General features: G+C 38.2%; 1 protein-coding gene across 1 annotated transcript in view; it reads right to left on the reverse strand.

Annotated features, from left to right (window-relative positions):
• The window catches only part of BMPER (BMP binding endothelial regulator), a 191,487-nt gene that overhangs the window by 162,748 nt on the left and 4,532 nt on the right, over window positions 1-24,207 (reverse strand). Inside the window, exon 3 of the mRNA XM_077809237.1 lies at window positions 1,228-1,327. Coding sequence (XP_077665363.1) covers window positions 1,228-1,327 — 100 coding nt within the window. The remainder of the gene's footprint in view (window positions 1-1,227; window positions 1,328-24,207) is intronic.

Genomic DNA, 24,207 nt, shown 5'->3' on the forward strand with positions numbered 1-24,207 from the left:
TTTTAATTACAAAATGTATCACTTGTATCAGTATGGTAATTATGTAAAAAACATATTTCTTTATTACCACAATCCATTTATTGTATAGTAAAGGACCAAAAAAAAAAAAAAAAGAAGAAGAAGAAGTGGGAATTTAATAATTAGCTAATTCAATTTCTAAAGCACTTTGAAGAAAAATTATAGCTGAGAACTAAGCATGTACTGTTTGCATTGTTGCTGAGTTCCCTTTTTAGGACATTTTAGTTTAAATTATCACCAGATGCAAGTAGCTTTTACTAAAGTCTAAACTTTTTACAAGATTTATGGCTCATTGCTATCATGTATATTAATAGAATTCAATAACATAAAATACACTGTGTTGGTGAGGGGGATGTTTGTTTTATACAGAAATGCAGAAATAGCAGCAGCTGCCATGCTATTTTCTAAGCTGCACTTCTCTTTTTCTTCACTGAAAAAGAGGGGATAAGGGTGCTTCTGGAAGCATAAGGAGTAAGCATCTGCATATTTATTCACTTGTAGGAGACAGCAAAGAATACCAGCCAGTCAGAAACCTATGAGCCTGTAGGTGTGAAATCTCTAATACAGGGAAGAAAGGTTAGAGGTCTGCTTGAATGTTCAAACCAGCTATCACTTCACTTCTGACCACAGCAATCTCTTATGGATGTGGTGGGAATGATGGTTGGGTGGGGTGAGTAGGGGGCATCCTGGCCAACTCTTTACATTGGTTGATCGTGACAACAAACAATGAAAACATGCAGAAAACAAGTTTTGGAAAAGTAGTGAATATGGGTAATAAAGTAGCAGCAGCAAGGACTCTTCATCTTCTGAGGGAAATTTGGCAGTCCTGCCAAATGTTTGGAGTCTGTTTCACTAACTCTATTAAGATTTTGTTTCCATATAGTGCTTAGCCTCACATTGGCATCCTTCCTCTGGGAATAATAATATAATTTCATCATAATAATAAAGCACTACTAATGAAGTAGAAACAAAAATGTGTTTTAAGGTATTATGATATCTTGGAAACTAACTAATTTACATGTTCATATTATAAAACTATGTATCTCCCCATAACTTGGGGATTTCTTAAAATTACTGCCATTTTTGGGGCCACCAGTAGCCAGAGATGGAAAGCTTTAGTCTTCACTCTACAACTGGCAAAACAAATTCAAGAACTGAGAAACTTAAAAAAAATAAATAAAGAGAGAGAATATATGAAGGAAACTGCACCTTTGCATTGCTCACAGCAGGCTCCTCTCTGCTTAATGACCAGAGAACACTCCTTGGAAAGCACCGGACACTTCTCTCGTTTGCATGTCACTTCCTTATTCTAGACAAAAAAGGCAAATGCTGTTGAAAGCAAAAATCAAACATTTATTCTCCATTTCATGACACTCCAAAATTGAAATATGGGTTTAGGAAGTCACTCCCTGCTTGACAAGAGACCTTTGTGATTCAAAATAATCAAAAATTCCCTCATAGAAACAGACAGTATTTTTCCCTCATAGTACATACTGAGAAGAGAGGACGAGTGGGGGCGGAAAGCACAACATTAAAAGGAGATCTAACCTAGATAAAGTAATGCCAAAGGAAACGTGTGATTCCTTTTCCCATTCTAATATTACTTTTTGGTATACTGTAGAAATGATAATATTTTTGTAAATTATATTTCAAACTATTAGAGTACCTGATCCAAGACTTCCTTGTGTGAACAAAAATATTTGCTCACAACTGTCCAACAGTCCCGAGTAGTACAGTGAATTAAAGTGCAACCGTCTAAAGTTCCAAGCCAAATAATAACTCAGTTGGGTTTGAATGGATTCAGTTTAAAAAACAAAAAAGAAATATAAATGCCAAGTGAGGAGATATTTATGAAAAGTTCATAGCACAGGGACAGCTCTCTGATAATAGGGCTATATTAACAAAACTGTTTCAAGCATTTTCATTTGCTGTTATTTCTAAAGTGACAGCAGTTTTAAATACAATAAAACCTCAGAGTTATGAACACTTCAGTAATGGAGCTTGTTCATAACTCTGAAGTTTCGTAACTCTGAACAAAACATTATGGTGGTTCTTTCAAATATTTACAACTGAACATTGACTTAATAATTGACTTTGAAACTTTACTATGCAGAAGAAAAATGCTGCTTTTAACCATCTTAATTTAAACAAGTACAGAAACAGTTTCCTTACCTTGTCAAATCTTTGTTTTTAAACTTTCTCTTTATTTTTTTAGTGGTTTACATTTAACACAGTACTATACTTAGGGTGACCAGATAGCAACTGTGAAAAAATGGGATGGGGGTGTGGGGTAATAGGCACCTATATAAGAAAAAGTCCCAAAAAACAAGATTGTCCCTTTACAAACGGGACATCTGGTCACCCTAACTGTATTGCATTTGCACCCCACCCCACCCTTTTTATTTTTTGGTCTCTGCTGCTGCCTGATTGTGTACTTCTGGTCCCAAATGAGGTGTGTGGTTGACCGGTTAGTTTATAACTTTGAGGTTCTACTGTATACACATATACACACAGTTTAAATTCAGCCGGAGCCATCCAGAACGAAGCTCCGGTAAATATTTTCAAACCCATGGGAGCACCGGTGCCTCCCACAGGCTGAAGCCCTGAGCCCCAGGGCTCTGGGAAACATTCAGGGAGAATTTAAGCCCTGCACACACATAACAATGCACGTAGGGCCTAATAAAGTTAAGCACAGGCTTAACTTTAAATATATGCTTATGTCCCACTGCAGTCTATGAGAGTTAAGCATATACTTAAAGTTAAGCACTTACTTAATTATTTGCTAAATAGGTATGGGATTAAGCACATGCTTAGGTGCTCTGCTAAATGAAGGTCTTAATACAGCTACATTTATTTGGGATTGCTGCTTTGTTTGAACATCTCCCAGGGAACAGATTTCATGCCTCATGAGAGTAAATGATCATTAATGCTGCTTAATTGGGAGAGTGATACCAACAACAACAAATCCATTTACTGGTGATTCATTTGTCCAGTGCTAAAGGGTTAATCAGTGTTTAACTAGTTGTCATACATGGGAGATTCTAAGATCCAGTCACTGAATCCATAATTTGCAAATAAAGACTAAAAGATGATGTAATGAATAATTTGTATTCAGTAAACATTTTCTTCACTTAGGGCCTAATATTGCACTGTGCTGAGTAAACTAAAACTCCTTGGATTTCAATGAGAATTGAGGGGGTTGGTTCTTCTCAGGAGCAACTTAATACCTTCCAGTATTGGGCCCATAAGATTACTTTGCAAGTATAACTTTTGCATTCCCTAACATTTTTGTGTTTAAATATATCGGTTTCTACATTGTGTTAACATAGGAGTTCTGATTCTCCACTGCCTTTCACCTACACTTCACTGATGTAAATTACTACACAAAGTGCAACGCAGAAGACACCACTCCAAGGGTTATTTTTGCATTTCATTTACAGTACATATATAAATTTATACACTGCATAGCATACACACACACAGCCAAATACTCAGCTGATATAAATTAGTGTGATGACAGTGACTTCAATGGAGCAACCAATGGCCCAAAATGTTCTAATGTATCATCTCTCCGTGCATGGTCAAATAATTAAGAACAACAATTCTTTAGAAATATATAATTAATTATTCTATCTTTTTTGTTGTTCAGATATGAGCTGGCACAAAAGCAGTTAAAAGTTCTCCCTTCCTACCCCTCCCCCAAACTATCTATTTTGAAATCCTTCTCAACTCCCAATCCCCTCAGGAAAATCCTAGGAAAACAAATAAGCTTTGCAACATGACCTGAAGGCCATCAGATCTGGGCTCTGTCATTCCAAGGGGCCAAGCTGGTGCAGAACTTCCTTTAACAACCTGCCAGCAGTCCCAAACTCATTTAAATCAGGGAGCTGTTTGCTTGACCCCTCAGTTTATCCCATCTGCCTTGGGATCATGAGAGATGCAGGTTCCTAAACTGTTCAGGATCCAAACTACATAGGGCTTTACAGCTTAACCTCCACTTAGATAACAACTGGTAATCACCACAGATCACATATTTGATGTGTTCCATGTGGGAAATCCCACTTAAGTGGGCAGCCACAATCTGCACTCTCTACAATTTCCTGAGGTCCTCAAGACGTAGTCCCATACACTGCACGTTTTAGTGATCCTATTTTAAAATGACAAAAGCGCAGATACTGGTGGAGGTCTGTACCCCAAAGAAAAACACACAACCCTCTTGCCATGTGCCAATGTTGATAAACAATCTTGGCAATATCCCAGCCTTTCTTAGTAAGTGGTTGTTATGATTTATGTCTTGTCCTCAAACTGTTCAGAAATCAGATTATCCAAGAGGGTAAAATAACTGCATATTATACTGCCACCATCCTATAAAGAAAAGTCAGTGACCAAGCTGGAGGATACCACTGAATATACTAAGAAGAATTAACACAGGAATGTTTAGCACAAGGTAATCCATTGGTAGGGCCCTTCGTTTTCAGTTATTATTTTGTTCAATTTTTCTCAGGTATTTATCAGTGTTTATTGCCACAACAACAAAAACAGGTGACAATCAGTGTTAAAAACTATTAATAATTTTTCTGGGTAAATACTGGGGTTTATTTTGGTGGATGGAAAGACGGGGGGGGAAATATTCAGTGGATTAATGCTTTGAATTCTGTTCATCAATGTCATTTGCTGCAGAACTAAAACAGAACTCAAAACACAATGCCACCTCTGAGTTTAAGAAAACAATGTATCTAATCCCCAAATAAGACTTTTCATTTGAATAAACGGTTTCCTGTTGTAGACTTAGAACTATTGGTCTATAAATATTTACATTTAATAATTGGGCCACACCATTTGCAGCATGTACACTCAGCTTCATCCTTTTCTCCTGTTTTAGTTTTTTTTTAAACTTTTGAATACTTCCTTGTGTTCTGAAACGTATTCTGATATAGATTTTCATTTTCTTCCCACTTTAGAGTGTCAAATCTTTAAACTGTTATCTGCCAACAGCTTGAAATATGTACATGGTGGGTGTGAGATTCATCAGTACATTCAGATGAGCACGCACTTCAGAGCTTGCATGCGTGCCTGTTTGTTTATTGTGTGCATCTTCTAGACAAATACATAGTCTTATTTCAACAGGCAGCTTTGCATATACACACAGACTAATTTATTATCGTAATACATATATCTCATGCACTGTATTGTATTTTCCTAATAAAACAAGTTATTTTTACATGTTTGAATGATACAAAAGTAGGTTGAAAAATCAGAAAAAAATGAAGAACACTTTTTGTAAAACCCAGGAATTTTTCAGTAAAAATTGTTTTAAACTGCAAACGAAGGGGCTTTTCCATTGCCTAGTTAATAGTAGCTCCTCAACCTTCGGCTTTTCCCTATGATTGTCAACCACACTGAGCAACCCTAGAACTGAACAAGGGTAGAAAACAAACACATTTATCTTTTAAAGTAAAATTTTGCTACTTGAAATTCCTGTCTTAAATTTAACCCTCTGAAGTGAACTCCACCTATAATTACTAGTTCATTAAATGACACAGGTAGCCATTTACCAGATGCTAGTGTCTCTCTCAATGGATTTTATGGCTTAATTAGAGACTGAAAAAAATCAAAGAGGTAGAAAAATGTCAATCAGAAAACTGAAGCACAAGAGGCTCTGCGCACATCACCCCTTTGCCTCCTTTTGCTTCCTGTGGCCTTGCTCAAGGTGCTTGTGAAGGAAGATATAAAGCTTTTATTATAAGCCTCTGGGACTTAAAATCACAGCTTTATTCTTCTCACAGTCACTGTCTAATCTGGCGGGGAGTAGAAAGGGCTTGATTCTTACACCAGCATAAACCAGGAATAACTAGTTAAATCAATGTGAAATCAGCATAAATGAGAATCAGGCCCTAAAGTTGTTAACTAACATGCAGTTGTAGTCAGAAATATGACTATTGTAACAGATTGTAACTAGTGTGATAGATTCACTGACACACTACTCCAGTTTTGCACCTCTCCAGTGTTGCAAAGCAACTATAAACCTGGATTTAATCAGCCAGTTTTGCAATGCTGGATTGACACAAAGCAATCAGAGCACATTAGTGAAATTGGCTCGACAACTTCTTATTCAATGCAGGTTTCAGAGTAGCAGCCATGTTAGTCTGTATCCGCAAAAAGAAAAGGAGTACTTGTGGCACCTTAGAGACTAACAAATTTATTTGAGCATAAGCTCAAGTACTCCTTTTCTTTATTCAATGCAGTATGCCAAATCCTACTTTTACTTACACCAGTGTAACACCCTTGACTTAAACTGATTTGATCCAGGGTGAAATCAGTGTAAGTGGGAACAGAATCAAACCTACAGTATCTGCTACCTGTGAACCAAATCCTCAGATCCATATTCAAAACAATGCAGGCAAATCCTCATTTAGTTTAATGGAAGTTTGCCTCAGAAAAGGCTGAGTTAAAACTGAGGGCTTCATCACCCCCTCCTGTGAAAAAATATCCACTGGAGGAGTTGAAGGGAAGAAAATCTCTACACTAGACCTCTAGAAATTTTCCTGCTGAATTGTTTCATTGGGGGCAATGGGGGTAAGAGAGGATTTGCCCAAATATAATACAGGTCATATAAACTGATTTATAGACTTCATGAATCTCAGGGTATCTGCAGGAGAAAAGGGCGATCCAGGAAGACCCTGTGTATCCACGGGCCTCCTCTGCTCTGTGGCAATATAGCTCCATTGGAGCCATGCTACCAAAGCATCACCAGGTGGCAACTACACATGGGACCCCAATTTAAAGGGGGAATCACTATTGCAGATGGCAGGGAGGGTTACCAAAAAGGATTACACCCCAATTTGGATTACCTTTGTTCCCTGATTGCCAGGGGAATACTGCATCTCCTCCACCATAACTCTACATCCTGCCCACCCACTCCTCCCCTGAGCATACTAATTCCCTCTCCTCTCACATAATCCTGACCTTCCTCTGAGTTTGGAGGTGGCCTAGGACTGGAGATGGGTGTAAGGATGAGCCTTCTGCTTGCATTTAAAGGTGGTACAAATGGGTCCTGATTAAAGACTTCATATTTGACCCCACAAATCTGATTTAAATCTGTTTACTTCACTGCCAAAGACAAGTTTTTATTATCATTGGCACCATAGAACTAATAAAATAATGGCAGGACAAGTTGCATCCTATTCTGCTTCATGCATCATCAACATTTTCAGCTACATCATGATTGTAGAATCTTTATCACTGATGATGATGATGGAAGAGGCAGATAAGAACCTATCATGATCTTCATATTCCAAGATCACTTCTTAGATCTGAGAGTTAGAAAAGGCATATTAGCAAATTTGGGAAATAATCGAGAAGAAAAAGATAGTCCCAACATAGAATTTTACAGAATTTTTTCTGAATTTCAAAGTAATAATATAACCTATACTATTGAAAGCCTCCCTGTGTGTCAGATTTCTCCATGCACATAGAAAGGGGGGAAGCACCACTAACATCAAAATTCTAAAGGACAAACATCTTATGTCAAATTCAGCTATGACATTATTATTATTATTTGTATTACAGTAGCATCTAGACTTAGGAGACCTCAAGAAAGATCCAGGCCACACTGTGTGTACAAACACACACTAAGAGATAAAACAGAGCGTACAGTCTAAATAGCCAAGACTGACAAAGGGAGGAAAAAGGGAAGGACTATTTATTATATTCATTTTACTGATGGAAAAAAATCGAGGCACAGACAGACAGATTAAGCAATTTGCCTAAGGTCAGATAGGAAGTCTGTGGCTGAGCCAAGAATTAAGCACCAATCTCCTGAGTCCAGTGCCTTAACCATAAAGCCCTCTTGTTTTCAACATAAACAAGCATAATTCCCCTGAAGCTCATGGAGTTGCACTTGTTTCTTCCATGACTGATTTTAGCCCTTAAACTATTGCTGAATATACTGTTATAGTTCTTTAGTTTTTCATATAAGAGCACATCTTAGCAAAACTCAAGACCCGGGGGACTTGACGTGGAGGAAAGGGCTAACACTATTCATATTATTCATACAAGACAGAAGATAAAGCAGGGCTGGTAAATCATTGTTTAGTCTATTGTAGTCTATTATACAATGCAGATCTTCTAGGCCCATGGTGTGCAAGAGTAAGAAGATAAAACATTACCAAACAAGGAGGAATTCTTGAGGGGGTGAGGGGTTTCACCCACCCTTCCAAAATATTGCTTGTAACATGTACCACCAGTCTGCTTATTTAAATTTCTCTTTCTCCTCCCCATTAGTTTTGCAAGGGTGCAGCAGGGTGAGCCAGCAATTGAGCCAAATGGATTTTAACAGCAAGCCCTTTCCTTCCAAATAAGTTCCACCCTCTAGTAATCATAACATTTCATTACTTGTCCAAGCCATACATTTAAGGAATTGTTAACTAGCAGCATGAAGGAGAGCTATACTACCAAATCTGCATCTGTGTTGTCAACATTGTTTCTGAAGCTGTTGAAAGCTCTCAGATACTTTCAGAGGTTTTCTCTTAAGAACAGCAATATTGGACTGCAACATGCAGAAGCCATCTTTTATAAGAGTGTTTTTTTGTTTGTTTGTTTCATTAAAAGGACATGCACTTGGGCACTGAAAAGTGCAGCAGAGACACATAGCTCATATATATATATAAGCCATTTGCTAAATCAGAAACCTGGGAGTCAGTCAAAATCCATAATAGGATCCCAAGATTCATAATAAATAACTTGTAATTATAGTCCTACACAATAGTTATTTTAAACAGATGGTTTATGGATTCACATCTGGGATTTTTTTTTTAATTTAATGTTCATATACACTCAGAGAGAAAGGGAGAGAACATAACTAGACTGCATCTAGGTTTGTTTTATTAGGTTTGGGGAAAAAGTAATATTTTAAAAGGGGTCAAGCTGATTCATAACAATACCGCCACATCTGATGTAAGTCCCTTGTGACTACACAGCAAAGACATGTAGGGTTCATGCTCGGAATCTCAGGCTCACATAGAATAAAGGACCTCATGAAGGGCTGCAGAGTCTGACTGAATCTTCTTTCCTGTATTAATTGAGTCCAGCACCTGGAGAATTATATTTCTAACATGTTCAAGAGAAGTTTAGAATATTTTGTTTGGAACCCACTTTTTTTTTTTTCACATCTCCCAAAACTTGCCACTGAAATTCTCTTCTTCAGAGTAAGTGCAAAGGAGATGAAAATTCATTTACCTAAAAGATAAGTTAGGCAGAGGCTATTTTAGGCTAGAACTTCATGTTGCCTTTTCTGAAGCTTCCTCTCACCATAATTTGTTCATCTGCAACTTATAGCTCATATTTTTACCTTCCATCAAAGAACTCTGTGCATAGTACCCCATTCTAACAACAAAGTATATCAAGACTAACAGTCATAAGCTCATGTGGTACAGTAAAATAAAATGTCAACATGAAAAGAAAGAGTAAAAAACAACTGAATGTTTGGCAGAGACCTTGCACAGGACTTGTGCCAAACCACAGCTTGAAGCAGCAGCCAAATTCCTACTGGATTCCCTATTGGGTCTCTGCTGTTTCACAGAACAACCACTAGGAGGACTACTTTCTGTAGCCTGCATTTGGCTTGAGAAAATTTGGAAGAGAAAAAGGTCAGGAGTCCTTGTTTCTTGGTGGCTGCACCAGCGTGGCTACTTCTACCTTTTCATATTCTCTGTATGTGTGTATCTATATCTATATCTATATATCTGCTTACTATATGTTCCATTCTATGCATCCAATGAAGTGGGCTGTAGCCCACAAAAGCTTATGCTCAAATAAATTTGTTAGTCTCTAAGGTGCCACAAGTACTCCTGTTCTTTCTGCAGAGTGATCCAGTTGACTATGTTCTGAGTCCATTGTTTTACTGGCCAATATAGGGGTAGAATTGGCTGTAAAGTTATCACTGATGCTGATTGTCAAAGGGTAAATTTCCACTGTGACATTCTGGTTTGTTTGTTTGTTTTTGAGGCTTATATTGAATCATGTAGATTTTAAATATCTAATCTGTGCCTCTTTGTTGAACAGGAAAAATATTACCTAAACATTCATTTAAACAAAAACAAAAAGATCTGTGTGGAAAGGGAGAACAAGGAAGACTGACTGAGAAGGTTGATACCATGGGATAGAAATCTGATCTGACATTAAGGCCCAATCCTGCAGTTACTTCCAACCACTATTTACGTTATGCTGGTCACACTAATGCACTCTTCAGATAGTCTAGTCTTAACTTTATGCCTGGATTTCAGTGGGATAACCCACACAACATAAAATTAAGGACATGCTTTTAAATTTTTGAAGAATAGGAGATTAAGTGTATGCATTTGTCGTCTGAAACAATAATGTAAGTCACGCTGAAAGCCTTCAAACAAGGATAAAAATTGTCCTTCAAGAATTTGGGGTGAACTTTTCAAAAGCACCTATAAATTCGACTATGTCTACACTGCCACTTATGTCAGCAAAATGTACACCTCTCAGGGGTGTGAATAATCCACCCCCGAGTGACATAAATTCCACTGGCATAAGCACTAGTATGCACAGCACTATGTTTGCAGGAGAGCTTCTCCCACCGATATAGCTTCAGCAGCTCATTGGGAGTGGATTAAATTATGTTGACAGGAGAGCTCTCTCCCATTGGCGTAGAGTGACTACATGAGAGACCTTACAGCATCAGTACAGCTGCATCGCTGTAAGTTCCCTAATATAGACACAGCCTTAGGAGCACACTTCCCATATAAAATCAATGGGACAACTGCTCCAAAGTCAGGTGCCTTTGAAAATCCCACCCTTGATCATTTGGTACTGTTGCTTAGTTTATGATTCAGATTCCAGTTCTATAACCTTCTCTCACGAGTACCACTTACACAATCAAGTACTCCCTCTTGAGTTCACTGGGATTACTCTCTTCAGTAAGCCCTGCTCTGCATGAGTAAGAATTGAAAAATTAGGCCCTGAGTGAGAAAAGGGAGGCGAAAGCACTCACAAAGCAGTGGACTGTAAGAAAATGTCTCACCACTGACAAGTGGGGTAAGAAAAATTTCTCATTTTCATTGTTTCCCCTCAAATTTGTATCTAATTTCAATTAAACAAATGGAAGTTTTTGCAGGTAAAAGACACTAAAACAAAAATAAAAGGATACTAAAAAACGGTTATGGTGCAAAATGGAAAAAATATTTGTCTGTGAAACAGACAATTTTCTGCAAAAAACAATAACATTGTCTTGATTTACAAATTCAAATCTATACCCTGCAAACATTGAGGCACATGCTTACCTTCATGCAAGTGACTAGTTTCATTAACTGTAATAGGAGTACAAACATGAGTAAAACTAAGCGTATGCTTAAATGTTGCAGACTGGGGGCTTGCTCATAGTAAAAATGTTACCAGGTTTTCAGCATAAAGTTGTGTTATATTGATACAAATGATATTTCATCATGAATCAAATATGTCAACTCAGTCCTTGCAAAAACAAAATTTTTCCTCTTGTGAACACAAAACCACCTTTTTTTCCAAATACAGCACACAGTAGTTTCTTGCTTGTTTCCACATTTTCATAATCTCTTAGGCTCCTATGTCCCCAATGCCCAAAGCAGCAGGCCACTGTTGACATTGAGCAGGGATAGTGCTACAGATCTCTCCGCGGTGGAGCTCTGCCAATATCAACTACTCTCTTCAGAATTTCAGTTCTCCCCCAGGAAGCGCAATTAAAAACAAAGCCCTTGCTTGCTGAAAGAAGACCCAGAAATTTCACTGCAGATGTGTATTCCGCACCACAACCAAAAAACACAGTACTATGTACAAGTAGTTCAGTACTCACCACTCACAACCCCCTTTAGACCAAACATACCATTTCTGCAATGTACCTAATGTTCACCAGTTTGGGGAAATTGACCTCTGTGGTCAGTTGCAAGCCTGATTTTCCCTCAAGACAGCCCAGTGGCCTGCTATTGCAGCACCATGAGTAGGAGGAGCTTCATTTAATATGATCATTTATTTGTATTACTGTAACACCTAGAGGCACAACTGAGATCACGAGCCTATTATGCTAGACAGTGTGCAAACACATATTAGGAGATGGCTCCTATCCTGGTGAGTTATAATTACAATAGACAAGGTAGACAGACAACGAATGCACACAAGGGTGAAGTAATTTGCCCATAGTAGGTCAATGGTAGAGCCAGGAATAGAGCCCAGGTCTCCTAGGTCAGTGCCCTATCCACTTAAACATTTTTCCTCACTTTAACCTTTTACGTGTGATAGGGTCAAATCTTTGTCCCAGTGAAGTCAAAAGCAAAGCTTCTCACCATTCAATAGAATATAATATGAAACTCTCTGTCAATAGGGACATGAACCTCAGGTTTCAGTGCAAACTTAGCAGCATATACAGTAACACAAAATAGTATATATAAACTGGAAGGCAGGTAAAAGTTTGGGGGTAATGTTATGGTTCTGTGGGAACCAAACCTTTGACTTTCCTGATTTGTGTGCATTTAAAATTCTTAGCTACAATCTTCCATTAGGGTATTTTTTAAAATTAAATATAAATATGTTTTATATTCCTATTAAAGTCTACATCTGACCTCCTTTGTTAAGCACTTTGAGATCTACTGCTGGAAAGGGCTATATAAAAGTGCTAGGTATTAGCATTATGAAAGGAGTAATAGTAAATACTAAATAGCTCTTTGTCGATGCTGAATCTTATGCAAATTAGCAGTCAGTAAGACAAGTAGAACCTTGGTCAGATACGACGTGTGTCAGTTTGAATCTAAGTCTGTGACTAAGAAAGCAAATTATATTTTCCACAGTTATAGCTGTGTGTCTCTTGCGTATACTGTACAACTGTGCTGATCTAGCTAAACTGATACAAACCCCTAATGTAGATAAACTTAAGCAAGTTTAACCTTTGCTTAGAATAACCTTTGAAGTTTACATAGCTAAGTTCCAAATTACACTCAACTGATTTAAGCAAGGGTTAAACTGTTCCAAGTGTTTCTATGTTAGGGATTTGGGTTTAATAAGATTGGTTTAAAACCAACTGGTGCAAGTTTTCTAATGTTGACCAAGCCAAAGTTTCAAGGTCTATTCAATCTCTAAACCTTCCGTCAACTCTGACCCTTCAGCAGAGCAACCCTTCCACTTCTATTTCTTCCCATCTTGGCCCCATTACCCATGTTCTGTTTATTTCCCAGGGTTGGCTTTATTGCAGTAAAGTGAAGCACACCACCATGAAAATACAGAAAATGCTCAGAAACACATCAGCATCTGTCCTCAAGTTCAAGATTTCCCTTTTCTGATGAAGCCAGACATTGTGTTTCTGTTTGACCTATTACACCAAGTGGATGGTCCTTAATTTTTCTTTTAGTGCTGTAATGTGACTTTATTGAACATTTATTTAAAACAGTTCCATTAACTAAGTTATTTTAATGAAATAAATGTATAAATATATTGTCTGAACAATGACATACCCATCATTGTGTCTGAGAGCAACCTTTATTGCTTCTTGTATCTGACGTCTGCTTAGCTAAGCTTTTACACTGGAGATTCAGGTAGTGGCCTTTTGGGGCTTTCTTAAAGGCCAGAGCCTGTATGAAAAACTCTGAACAAAGAAGCCCCTGAAGCCATGCAGTTTTAAAAGGGTTTACAAAGCCCACTGGGCCTCCTAGCTTATTTTGCAACAAGTCATATCCCATGAAGAAATTCACTTCTGTACAACCCAAAAACAGAGTTAGATTAAAGAAAAAGAAAGAAAAAAAGATGATTCCCTGCTGATCTGCCTGGTCTTTTACTGCCCGTATTCTCTAAAGAAAAGATGTTCTGATGATATATTACCCCAATACATCACTAATTGACAGTGTTGTCATAGTATTGTATCCTTTAAAATATGATGTATGCCAAAAGCAGTAACAGGGGATACATAAGGGGTTCTTTTTATCCTTTAAAAATAATTTCAAAAAGACTTTTAAAAGTATGGTGTTTTGGATTTTGTTCAGGGAGTCCCACAATACACATACCTCACCCTACACCTCAAAAATTAAGAAGAGTCCTAAAAGTTTCCCAAAAATGGTAGATTACAAAAAAACAGGACAACAACAGAGAAGTTCTTCATTTAAGCAGGTTTTCAAATAGGATGAAAGTGCTTGAGGAACAGCCACCAAATAAAAATAGTAGTCCAAAAGAAAGTAGCAACAGTTTGTTTTCTAAGCACATGGACTCCAGACACTGCTGTTTTAGCCCTCTTCAAGTCTGTTAAGTGCTGACCCTGCTTTTTGTTTTCTTGCCTGTGATACAAAAAGAAATAATTATTCACTGAGGCTTGTTGAGACAAAGGGGTAGCAGTGTTGTGCCAGTTTCAACCTGGACTTTTTGAAGGAGGCGAGAATTTTCAGTGTCTTTTCTCTCAGGCCTTCACCGTGCAGTACCTCCTTCCTCTGCACTTCATAACCTCAGGTCAAACAGGACTGAGCTTTGAGCTGCAGTTATTAATGTCACATTGAGGCATCTGTGCTAATCACTGCATGGATAGCTTATCTCGGTGGCTGGCTTTTCAAAGGGCCTGATCCTCATCCAATTGATATAATGAGATCAGAGTCAGGGCCCAAATGAGGTCATGGTCAGAAAAGTGACTATGTAAAAAATGACACCTTATTTGACATGTCTTCTCCTTGTGTGTCTCTGCTTCATGACCACATTTTGTGGCTAGGCCACTGCTACTTTTGGGCTAGTTTGTGCAGACCTTACAAGTACTTTCACTGCAATCAATGAAACCACCAGTATGAGTTAAGAGGCTCAAACCTGGCTCTTTGAAAGAGAAATATTCAGAATGCCTTGTGGTGCTGAGCAGACCCAGGTAATTACGTTTTTATTTGTAAATGTTTCTCTGGAAAGAAAGTTACCGTGTCTAAAAGAAGAAACTAATATTGCACAACCATGTTCTGCCTGAAAAATTCAGTGGTTGAAATCACAGCCCTGCAGGGCCAGTCTCACTTCTGGAAAGCAAATTCCCTTCTCTTTCACACATGTACAAACAGAGTCTAGAATGTCTAAAGCTTATGAATCTCAATAATCATAATATATTGAGCAGAAGCAATACAAATATATTTTTCATAGACTGTGTTCCCTTTTCCTCCTCCCTACCCCTGGCTCCACTTGCACTGCTGGAAGTAACAAAAATACCTGTTTTTGACAAGTAAATGGAGCTGACATCAGACTGAAGCAACAGCATGAATGAGCTATGCACAATCCATTTCTCATCTTGACAAAGTGACTTTTGGTCACCGGTGGGACATTTTAAAGACATCTGCATGGTTGGCCTTGACCACCAGCAATTCTTACAGCCTATAAGGGGCCCTGTGAGACTGAGAACACAACCTGCTTTAGAACTGGCTCCTGCAGTTATGTCTCTTGATGGTTGTAAAGGCTGTATGATATATCAGGTGTGAATAAGATCTTTGCTAGCTGGTTATATTTACATAGGTATTGACTGCAGATAGCATCTTGTTAGCCCAAATAATAAGCCTCAAATGCCGGGAAAGGGGATTACGCATGGCCAAAAATCCACAGAGCTAGAAACCCAGCCACCAATGATTTTACCGTGTGGAATGGCACAGATTAGTCTGAAGAGCCAGAATTCACACAGCAATACTATTAGATAAGCAGAAAGGAAAACGCAGGAAGGAAGGGGAGGAGGAAAAGTCAGTCTGAAATTCAGAGATTCCACAATAATAGTGCACGAGAGACCTTAGTAACTTTAAGATGACATTAAATGGTATGTTAAATGGGGTGTGTAACAATGAGAACCCCTTAGACGTTTTAACATTCAGCCAAAAGAAATGAGGGCCCTAGTCATATAAGAATCACACCCACAAACACACAAGACTAGTGTAAAATCTTGAAAAGATGCTTAAAATCCTTAGAAACAGTGCTATTCAACATCTGGTTCTGGAGTCAAACAGAACTTTCATGGAGCGAAGTCCCATCTAGCTCTTCTCAGTATGCCTGAAACTATGCCAATCTCTAAAAAGCTTCCAATGCTGCCTGGACAAAACAGATAGCAGTGATCAGACAGGAGCCAATGGGACACATCTTCATCCCTCAAAAATGGCTGATTTCCAGTGAGCTTCCCTTTATTATAGGGTTCCCTTTTTTGACTCTGACATTTATACATTTCAGCATGTGGGTTGGTTTAACACACCAAGAGATTTGAGGGTGACAAAGAGACCCCTACTTTTATAAACAATAAGATATTGAACATAGCTCTGGCTATTGAACACATCACCCTGTCTAATTAAGAGAAGGTAGAATTTTGGAAATTCTTAATGCTGCTGCCACAGCTAGCATCGGAGTAACAGAGCTCTTTGTTTGGGGATTAGAGACCTTACCACACTTCCATCAAATTATGTACCAGCAACTGTATAGATGGTGCATTAGCACTGTGTCCTAAAACTCCTAATGTTAAAGTTAAACAAACCATACTTTTGCATGTGTACACTAGCTACTTGTTAAATCTCAGCATCATAATGTTTTTCCTTTCCCCATAGATGCCTAATGAGACTAGAGCAAAAGTCTTACCAAAAAAAAAAAATCGTACCTGTTACTCTCTCATTATTTTAAAGTAAAATTTTAAAATTTTCCAACATTCTTTCAAAAATTTACTTTAAAAAAATCCTCGTTTCCAGGCTAAACTATTGCAAGCTACATTTGCAGCCCAGAATGAATTTTTTTAGCATGAAAGCATTTACCAGTTCAGATCACTGATCCACCAATTCTTTTAGACTGACTTCAGCAGTAGTCAACATCAGATGTTAAAAAAAAGTGATAAACAAGAAAATTAGTTGTGCCTTATAAAGGAAAAAACATTTTCTTTCCCCAGAGGCCATTAAATAATACTCTGAATTATGTGATTTGATTACCGTTGTCAATGTCTTAGTTTGCACAGCTACATGTTAGGTTAATGGTCCTTTTTAAAATCCATTCCAGCCACAACATTTGACATGATGATACCCTCCTGTAGCAGTGAATTCCAAAAGGTACAGCCTGCAGGTGCTTCACTAACTGGTATCATGAAAACACCATCATTACCCAGCCTTCAAGCAATTGTTTATCAATTAATTCGTCTTCTTCTCCACCCCTCCTCAATTATACATAATCACTAGCCATGACTCAGTCAGACTAAAGAAACAAAGCACAAGATCAAGACAATCAAGATCTTTAACTCCTTGTTTTGTAGCTCTCCAGTCACTACTAGACCCTCTCACATAAATAAATAAACAAATATACAAACAAGCAGAAGAACAGCATAATCAGGCACAGTGTTTGCAGCCTTTGGGCCCTATCCATTTCCCATTAAATTTAAGGATTATGATAGTGAGTATGATCAAATAAAACCAGAAGTTTTAGCCTATGGATTGTCAGAAATCCAAATTATCAGGCCACCACTCCCACATTTCATTATTAAGATCCTGATCCTATAAAGTTTTAGTCACTTTAAACAATAGTCACCGTACATAAAGCTAAGCATGTGCTTTAAGTCTTTGCAGGATTGGGACCTGAGTACCTAGATACCTTACCAGGTATCATCATTAAAGAATTTAAATTGTACATATTCCAGTGTAGAGGGTCTTAAAAGAGTGGTGTTTCTGTTGTTTTTGACCACTACCTCTCTGGGATGGAAGTGGATAATTTAAAAATAAAGTGTGCAAATAATAATGCAAATATCATCTCTTTTTTTTTTTCTGTTTGTGAATTGTCTGTGAGCAGATTGCAATTTTCTGAAATGTACTCCCTATTCAGAATTATTTGTGAATTTCTTCAGTGAGTAATGCTTGCTCTACAGATTATTTGAAAATAGTTCATGGCTGAGACTGACAAAATTATAGAGGACTCGTTTTGATAGTCTAAATTTTCCAGATTATATTATTTATCTTAATAGTAAGGATGTATGTGAATAATGATAAAGGGAAGGTCCTGATGCTGATAATGTTTATGTCAATGGTACTGCTCATATGAGTAAAGTTATTCATTTGAATAAGTATTTGCAACACTGGAACCCAAGACAGTTATAGAGCTTCTGTAAATTCTCAGCTGTCATAATAAAAATGAATATGTGTGGAGTCTGATTTCCCCACATTTCGGGCTGAAAACTCATGAGAACAGGTTATGAGAATTTGACGTCATTAAACTTGGCCTCAACTTGATTCACCCTTGAACCCAAACTCTAAACTAAACTTGAACATTACACAGCTGACCCCATCTCTAGTTTTATTACTGTTGGAACTGGCTGAAAGATAGGGAGGAGCAAAGGGGAGGGAATTGCAAAAAGGTTCCTACTTTTTCCCTCACTTTTTACTGAAATTTATAAATTTCAAGATTTTTCTGGTTTAAACAGAGAGGAAAATTGTCAGAAAATTCCACAGAAAATTCTTCGATCTTTCACCCAAATTTTGACATATTCAGCATTTTCCAGCCAGTTCTAATTGTTTTGTCAAAAACAAAAACAAAAAACAGAAATTGTGGGGTTTTCGGTTTTTCAACAAAAATCCAAAAACATTTCAAGAAAAACTTCAGCAAAAACCAAACCTTTTTTCATTTTCATCAACATTTTTCACTATAACAAAACACATTTCCAACTCCAATATTAATTAACAGCACAGTCAATCTGCTTGGCCAATTACAGGAGCAAAACACTGTGGTATCTTCTTCTAAAAAAAAGTCTAAAATAGAAGAACATAAGAAATGACAACCTCAGACCGCGAGAGTGTAGGGAATGGACAAGGAACTGTGGGTAACAACAAATAAAGAAAAGGAATATTGTAAAACGTGCATGAAGACATTTTAAAATTTAAAAATAAGGTATAAGGAGAGAGAAATGCATAGCACTAGCATGGGGTTCAGCTTTGGAATGCTAGCTAGAACAGGTGGTTTTTAGGGAGAGATTTGAATAGGATTGCCAAGTGTCTGGTTTTATACCAGAAAGTCTGGTCAAAAAGGGGGACCCAACAGTGTCTGGTCAGCACTACTGACTGGACACCAAAAGTCCAGTTACCTGAGTAACCATCTGCAATCGGCTTCCATTCTGCCATAGGGAAGGCAGGACAAGCAGCTGCTGCTGGAGCTGGAGGAGCACTCAGGACCTGCGTGGCTCTGGCGGACAGAAGTATCGGCAGCCAACATCCAGGAGGAGGGATCCTCACACCTGTGGCATTTGAGGAGTGGGGCCAGTGGCCAGACTCATAACCTGAGTCCCCTTCTCAGCCTCTTTTGTGCCCTGTTCCGGAGTTCTGCCCTCACATCCTGCCCTGGTCACCCCTCCACCTCCAGAGCATGGCTCTCCCTTCCCATTCTACCCCAGTACCCCCACCCCTGGAGCGCGGTTCTCCCTGCCCTGTTCTGCCCCAGTCACCCCTCCCCTCTGGAGTGTGGCTCGCCCTCGAACCTCCTGCCCACATCACCCCTCCACCTCTAGAGCCCTGCTCAGCTGGTGGCAGGCGGGAAGTGGAGAGAGCAGCAAGTGACGGGGGGCGGGAGAAGATGAGTGGGTGGTGGGGCCTTAGGGGGAAAGAGGTGGAGCAGGGGGCGGGGAAGGTTCTGGCTCTCAGTGTCCGGTTTTCACAAATTAGAAAGTTGGCCACCCTGGATTGGAAGACTGAGAGTAAAGATGTGTTGCACACTGAAAGAAGGACACTGTTCCAGACACAGAGGATCAAACTAACTAAGAAACAAACAAACACACACACACACACACACACACAAGATATGACTGGGAGAAAGAGACAAAATGAATATGAAAGCTAGAAGAGTTAGCACAGCATAGGTCATGAGTCAAGGAGTAGGGCAATATAAGGGAGGAGATGTAGGCTGCACTTTGAAAGTGAGGGCAATGAGTTTGAGCTTGATACAGAAAGGTTCAGGGCCAGAGCAGGTTAAAAGGAACATTATTTTAGCTGCAGCCTGCCAGATAGAAGGAAAAGTCAGGAAGCATGAGAGGCAGCAGTTACAATTGTAATGAGGTACAAGATGATTGCATACAAGTACAATACGTTTTTTAATACCCTACTGTTTAGTAATGCAGGTAAAGATTTTTACACAATATAATTTGTATTATCATGACATTATTTGACTATGAGCTTAATGTAAAAAACAAACAACCCCCCACAAGCACTAGGTTTCCATTTCACTTGATTTTTGTTTAAATTAACTTTTTTCTTCCCTCAAAAATTTCTATTTAAACATGATGGGAAACTAAAAACAGTTATAAAAATATTTTTCCCCCACAGTATGGCAGCACAAAACTGAACACCAGAAACACTGATACTGTGAGTCATTACGTTATAGGACCAGACTTTTAAAAAGACTTTTAACAACTCAATGGAAGAAACTTGAAAGCCTATCAAATCCATGTACAGATACTTGTATGCCTTTAAAACTCCATTTTGACATTGGACCAGCTTTTTAATAATGTTGTTCTTATTGGCAATTAAAAAAAAGTGCCTTAACATAGACTGATCCATTTTGTACTTACCACAGAAACGTTCCAAAGACACTTGCAACTTATATTACATTTTTCCATTTAGTTTATGGCATTTCTGTGCCCCTCACAATTTACTGAATGTATTATTTATTCATTTTAATTATGATCTTTTGTACTCAAGTTTTCAGAGCCTTTACTTATGCGACAGCGAAGCTTTTTCCCATAATTGTTATACTGAATCTTCAACATACGTGCTGCGTTTCTATTGTCAGCTGCTGTCCAGTAGGGCTGTGCCAAGATCTGTAACCAATCCAGCACTGTGTGTTTGGCTCAGTGCAGCAAATTCATTGTTAGTGATGTGCAAGTAGTGAATTATTCACTATCCCAAATAGTCCAAGAATAACGTGAAATAGCTACTTCAAGCCTCACGTATCTGTTATTGCAGATTTATGGCACAGTTTAAACACGTTGTGTCACTCATAATGCATTACATCCTGTTGCAACAAATCACAAAGTGAATGTCATGATGCAGAATAATAAACTGAAATGTAAAGGCAAACACATCTTTGTGGGGAGTGCAATCTCACCAGGCAGTACAAAGCAATAAGTCAATCTGAAATGGATCCGACTGATAAGAGCAGGGCAAATGGGAAATTCACCACAATTCATCTAGTACTTGAATTTTTTTCAAGACACTTGGCAAGACTCAGTGTCACTCTCACTGCAGGGAGAAATGTGATGATTGGAAGCAACTTAAAATTTGTGAGGCACAGAGGATAACAAAAATCAAAACCTCGCTCCATCAAGTAACATATAACAAATAACAATAATTAACCATTTACAGTTTTATAGTGCCTTTCATCAGGTAGGATTCCAAAGCACTTTACAAACTTAAACTGATATTACAGACCAAATAGTAGCTGACAACAGAAAATAGGTCCGATCCCGCAAAGGACTATGTCACAAAAGCAGTATAATTTATGACTCTACACTGGCTATGAACAGGTCTGGCTGCATAATATATTCTCACTCAGAACCAAAATAAATTACATGTGAGGTTGTATGCAGGCAGCGTGGCTTGGTTAGGGTACCCATATCTGTATGTGGTAGTAAATATACATCACACCTCTCCTCAACTCCATTTGGGGAAGTCCCAAGGAGCAGACTTCTCCATATGTTTTCAGGAGAGCCGGAACTAGATGGGCCACATTGTGTCGTGTGTTTCTAAAGAGCGCTGGTTTGGTTTGTGTGCTGTTTGTCTGGCCTATGCACCCAGGTAAGCCAGAATCTAGCCTTATGCTGACTTACTGTATATGGTAGCAGAATTATAGTAGAGTCTATGAGCTAACTGCTAACTCATCCCTTTGCAGAGTCTACTAAACCAAATTGTTTCTACAGCATGTAATTAACCTTAGTTTATGATTTCAGTAAATCCTCGCTCCCACCAATATCTTTATATACACACACTGGCCTCCAACGTCTCTGGCAAAAAAATACACAGACACTCAGCTGCACCAGACACCATTTTTCTATTTAGGAAACAGAATGTATATTTGCCTTTTTTTTTTAAATTGGATAAAAGCTAATAAAACCCAGCATTATGTAGGGGCATGTTTGCGCTGGAGGAAGAGCCTTTCAAATACTGATCAAAACAACATTCTCTCACTATGAGTCTATGAGAGTTACTATTAAACCACTGTGACTGAGGCGCTTTTGTTTCTTTGGGTGGCGTTGTTTTTGTGGGGTAATAAAGTAATAAAGGGAGAGGATCATTCAAACTGACAGAAGATGCTCTTTTGGTAGGTTCTTTAGATGAAACTATTGAAATTATATTAAATAAAATAGGTATGAAATAATTGTTTGATGATTTTTTTTAATATACACTTTTCCACTAAAATTCATCTGGGCTACATTATAGCTTGACACAATAAAAATTGAATCCTGATGTACTAAAACACTGCCATCTTCATCAAACATGTGCTGAACATTTGCTCTCCTGATGGCCATCCACTCTCAGATATGGATTTGTGCAACAGAAACCAACTGGGATACTTACAGGTAAAGAATCCCGAAAATCCAGGTAGGATAACTTTCTTGCTTTTTTCTTGGGTGGGTTATTTTTGTTTGGTTTAATTTAATATTGGATCAAAAACATGCTGAGTTAGGTGGAATACTGATTCTTATAACACTGAATTTAACATAATTTTTATCAGCAAAGGTCAAATTCTTATACTGCATATTTGGAGTTAAAAGCCGAAATAAAACTCATGCCAAGCAAAGCTCTGATTTCTAGTTTCCTGAGATCCTGCCTCAAAGCTTTTCTCAGATTTTCATCACTGGGTTAGACTTTCTGGCTCACATTTATTTCCTTCTCTTCTGGATTTAGGTGATAAAAGGTTGAGAAGTACAATTACCACTCCTCAGGTGTAGCTGGCAGGTTTAAGGCAGGGGGCAGAGTTGGGGGAAGAAATGGAACTAATTTAGATGTGGTTCGTCAAGATTACCACTGGCTTTTATCAGCTATTATTTCATATGTGACATATACATTTTTCTTACTGATCCTGGGGAAAAAATACTCCACCCCACACTAAAACCCTAGTATTCTTGATAGCATAAGAACCATTTTTGCTGTAGGTCTAATACATGAGAGATAAGCTCCTGCAACCATCAGGCAATCTTTCAGAGTAGCAGCCGTGTTAGTCTGTATCCGCAAAAAGAAAAGGAGTACTTGTGGCACCTTAGAGACTAACCAATTTATCATTACCTGTCTAGGGTTTAGTCACCCAGTTCATTGTAATTAAGAACAACAGGCACTTCTCACCTATCCCTTTGAACTAGTATGCTAATTTTTTTTTTCACTTTAAAATTACATCCATCTGACTCCAGCCAACGAATAAGGTTATTCTTGGATCCCTCCTTGCTTCTGGCAAAGTGTTTTGGTTTACGCAGACGATGATGAATGAGAATGAAATTACACGGCTCTCTTCACCACCACAAACATCCATCATCATCCTCATCATCACCAGCACCACCACTGCTGCCATGAGCTCATCTCACCTTTGAAAAATTCAGAGCTCAAAAGTTTAATTCAGGATAAATTGATTCCGTTGGACTTTAAGTTTTTGCACTATAATTATATGCAGGCTCTCCTCTCACCTATTTCTGCCAGACTGTAGCATTTTTATGTCTTTTCCAAGCTTATGTTGAAGTATATATATATATATATATTTAAAGAAAATACTATGATATCAGATGTGAGCCTATTTTCAGCTTTAGACCACTTTCAGCCAAAACTCTGGACCAACAAAAACTGAGTTAAACTTGCCCATTTACTTTACTTATAACACAGTTTAACTTGAAATATTCCATGCACATTTTATATACAGACCATTCATATTAGCAAATTCTAATCTAAGCTTCCCTTTATATTCAGTAATAGTACTCGGTTTTTCACTTTCCTTTTAAAATCTTGAGTCTAAAGTACATATCTGAACTCTGAAAAACTCAAACCAGTATCCTACATGATAGGTCTTCATATTTATGTAACTTCTCACTAGCCCAGGTTTCACCTCTGTTCCTGAGTAGTCTCAATACTATAGTTCTGTCCATTGAATCAAAGTTACAAGGTCGTACTACCTGGTATGATCAAGTCCTTTAGTCTATGGGTATTTTTGGTTTGGTGATTTTTT

Source organism: Eretmochelys imbricata, chromosome 2 (assembly GCF_965152235.1).
Source record: "Eretmochelys imbricata isolate rEreImb1 chromosome 2, rEreImb1.hap1, whole genome shotgun sequence".
Taxonomy (NCBI): Eukaryota; Metazoa; Chordata; order Testudines; family Cheloniidae; genus Eretmochelys; species Eretmochelys imbricata.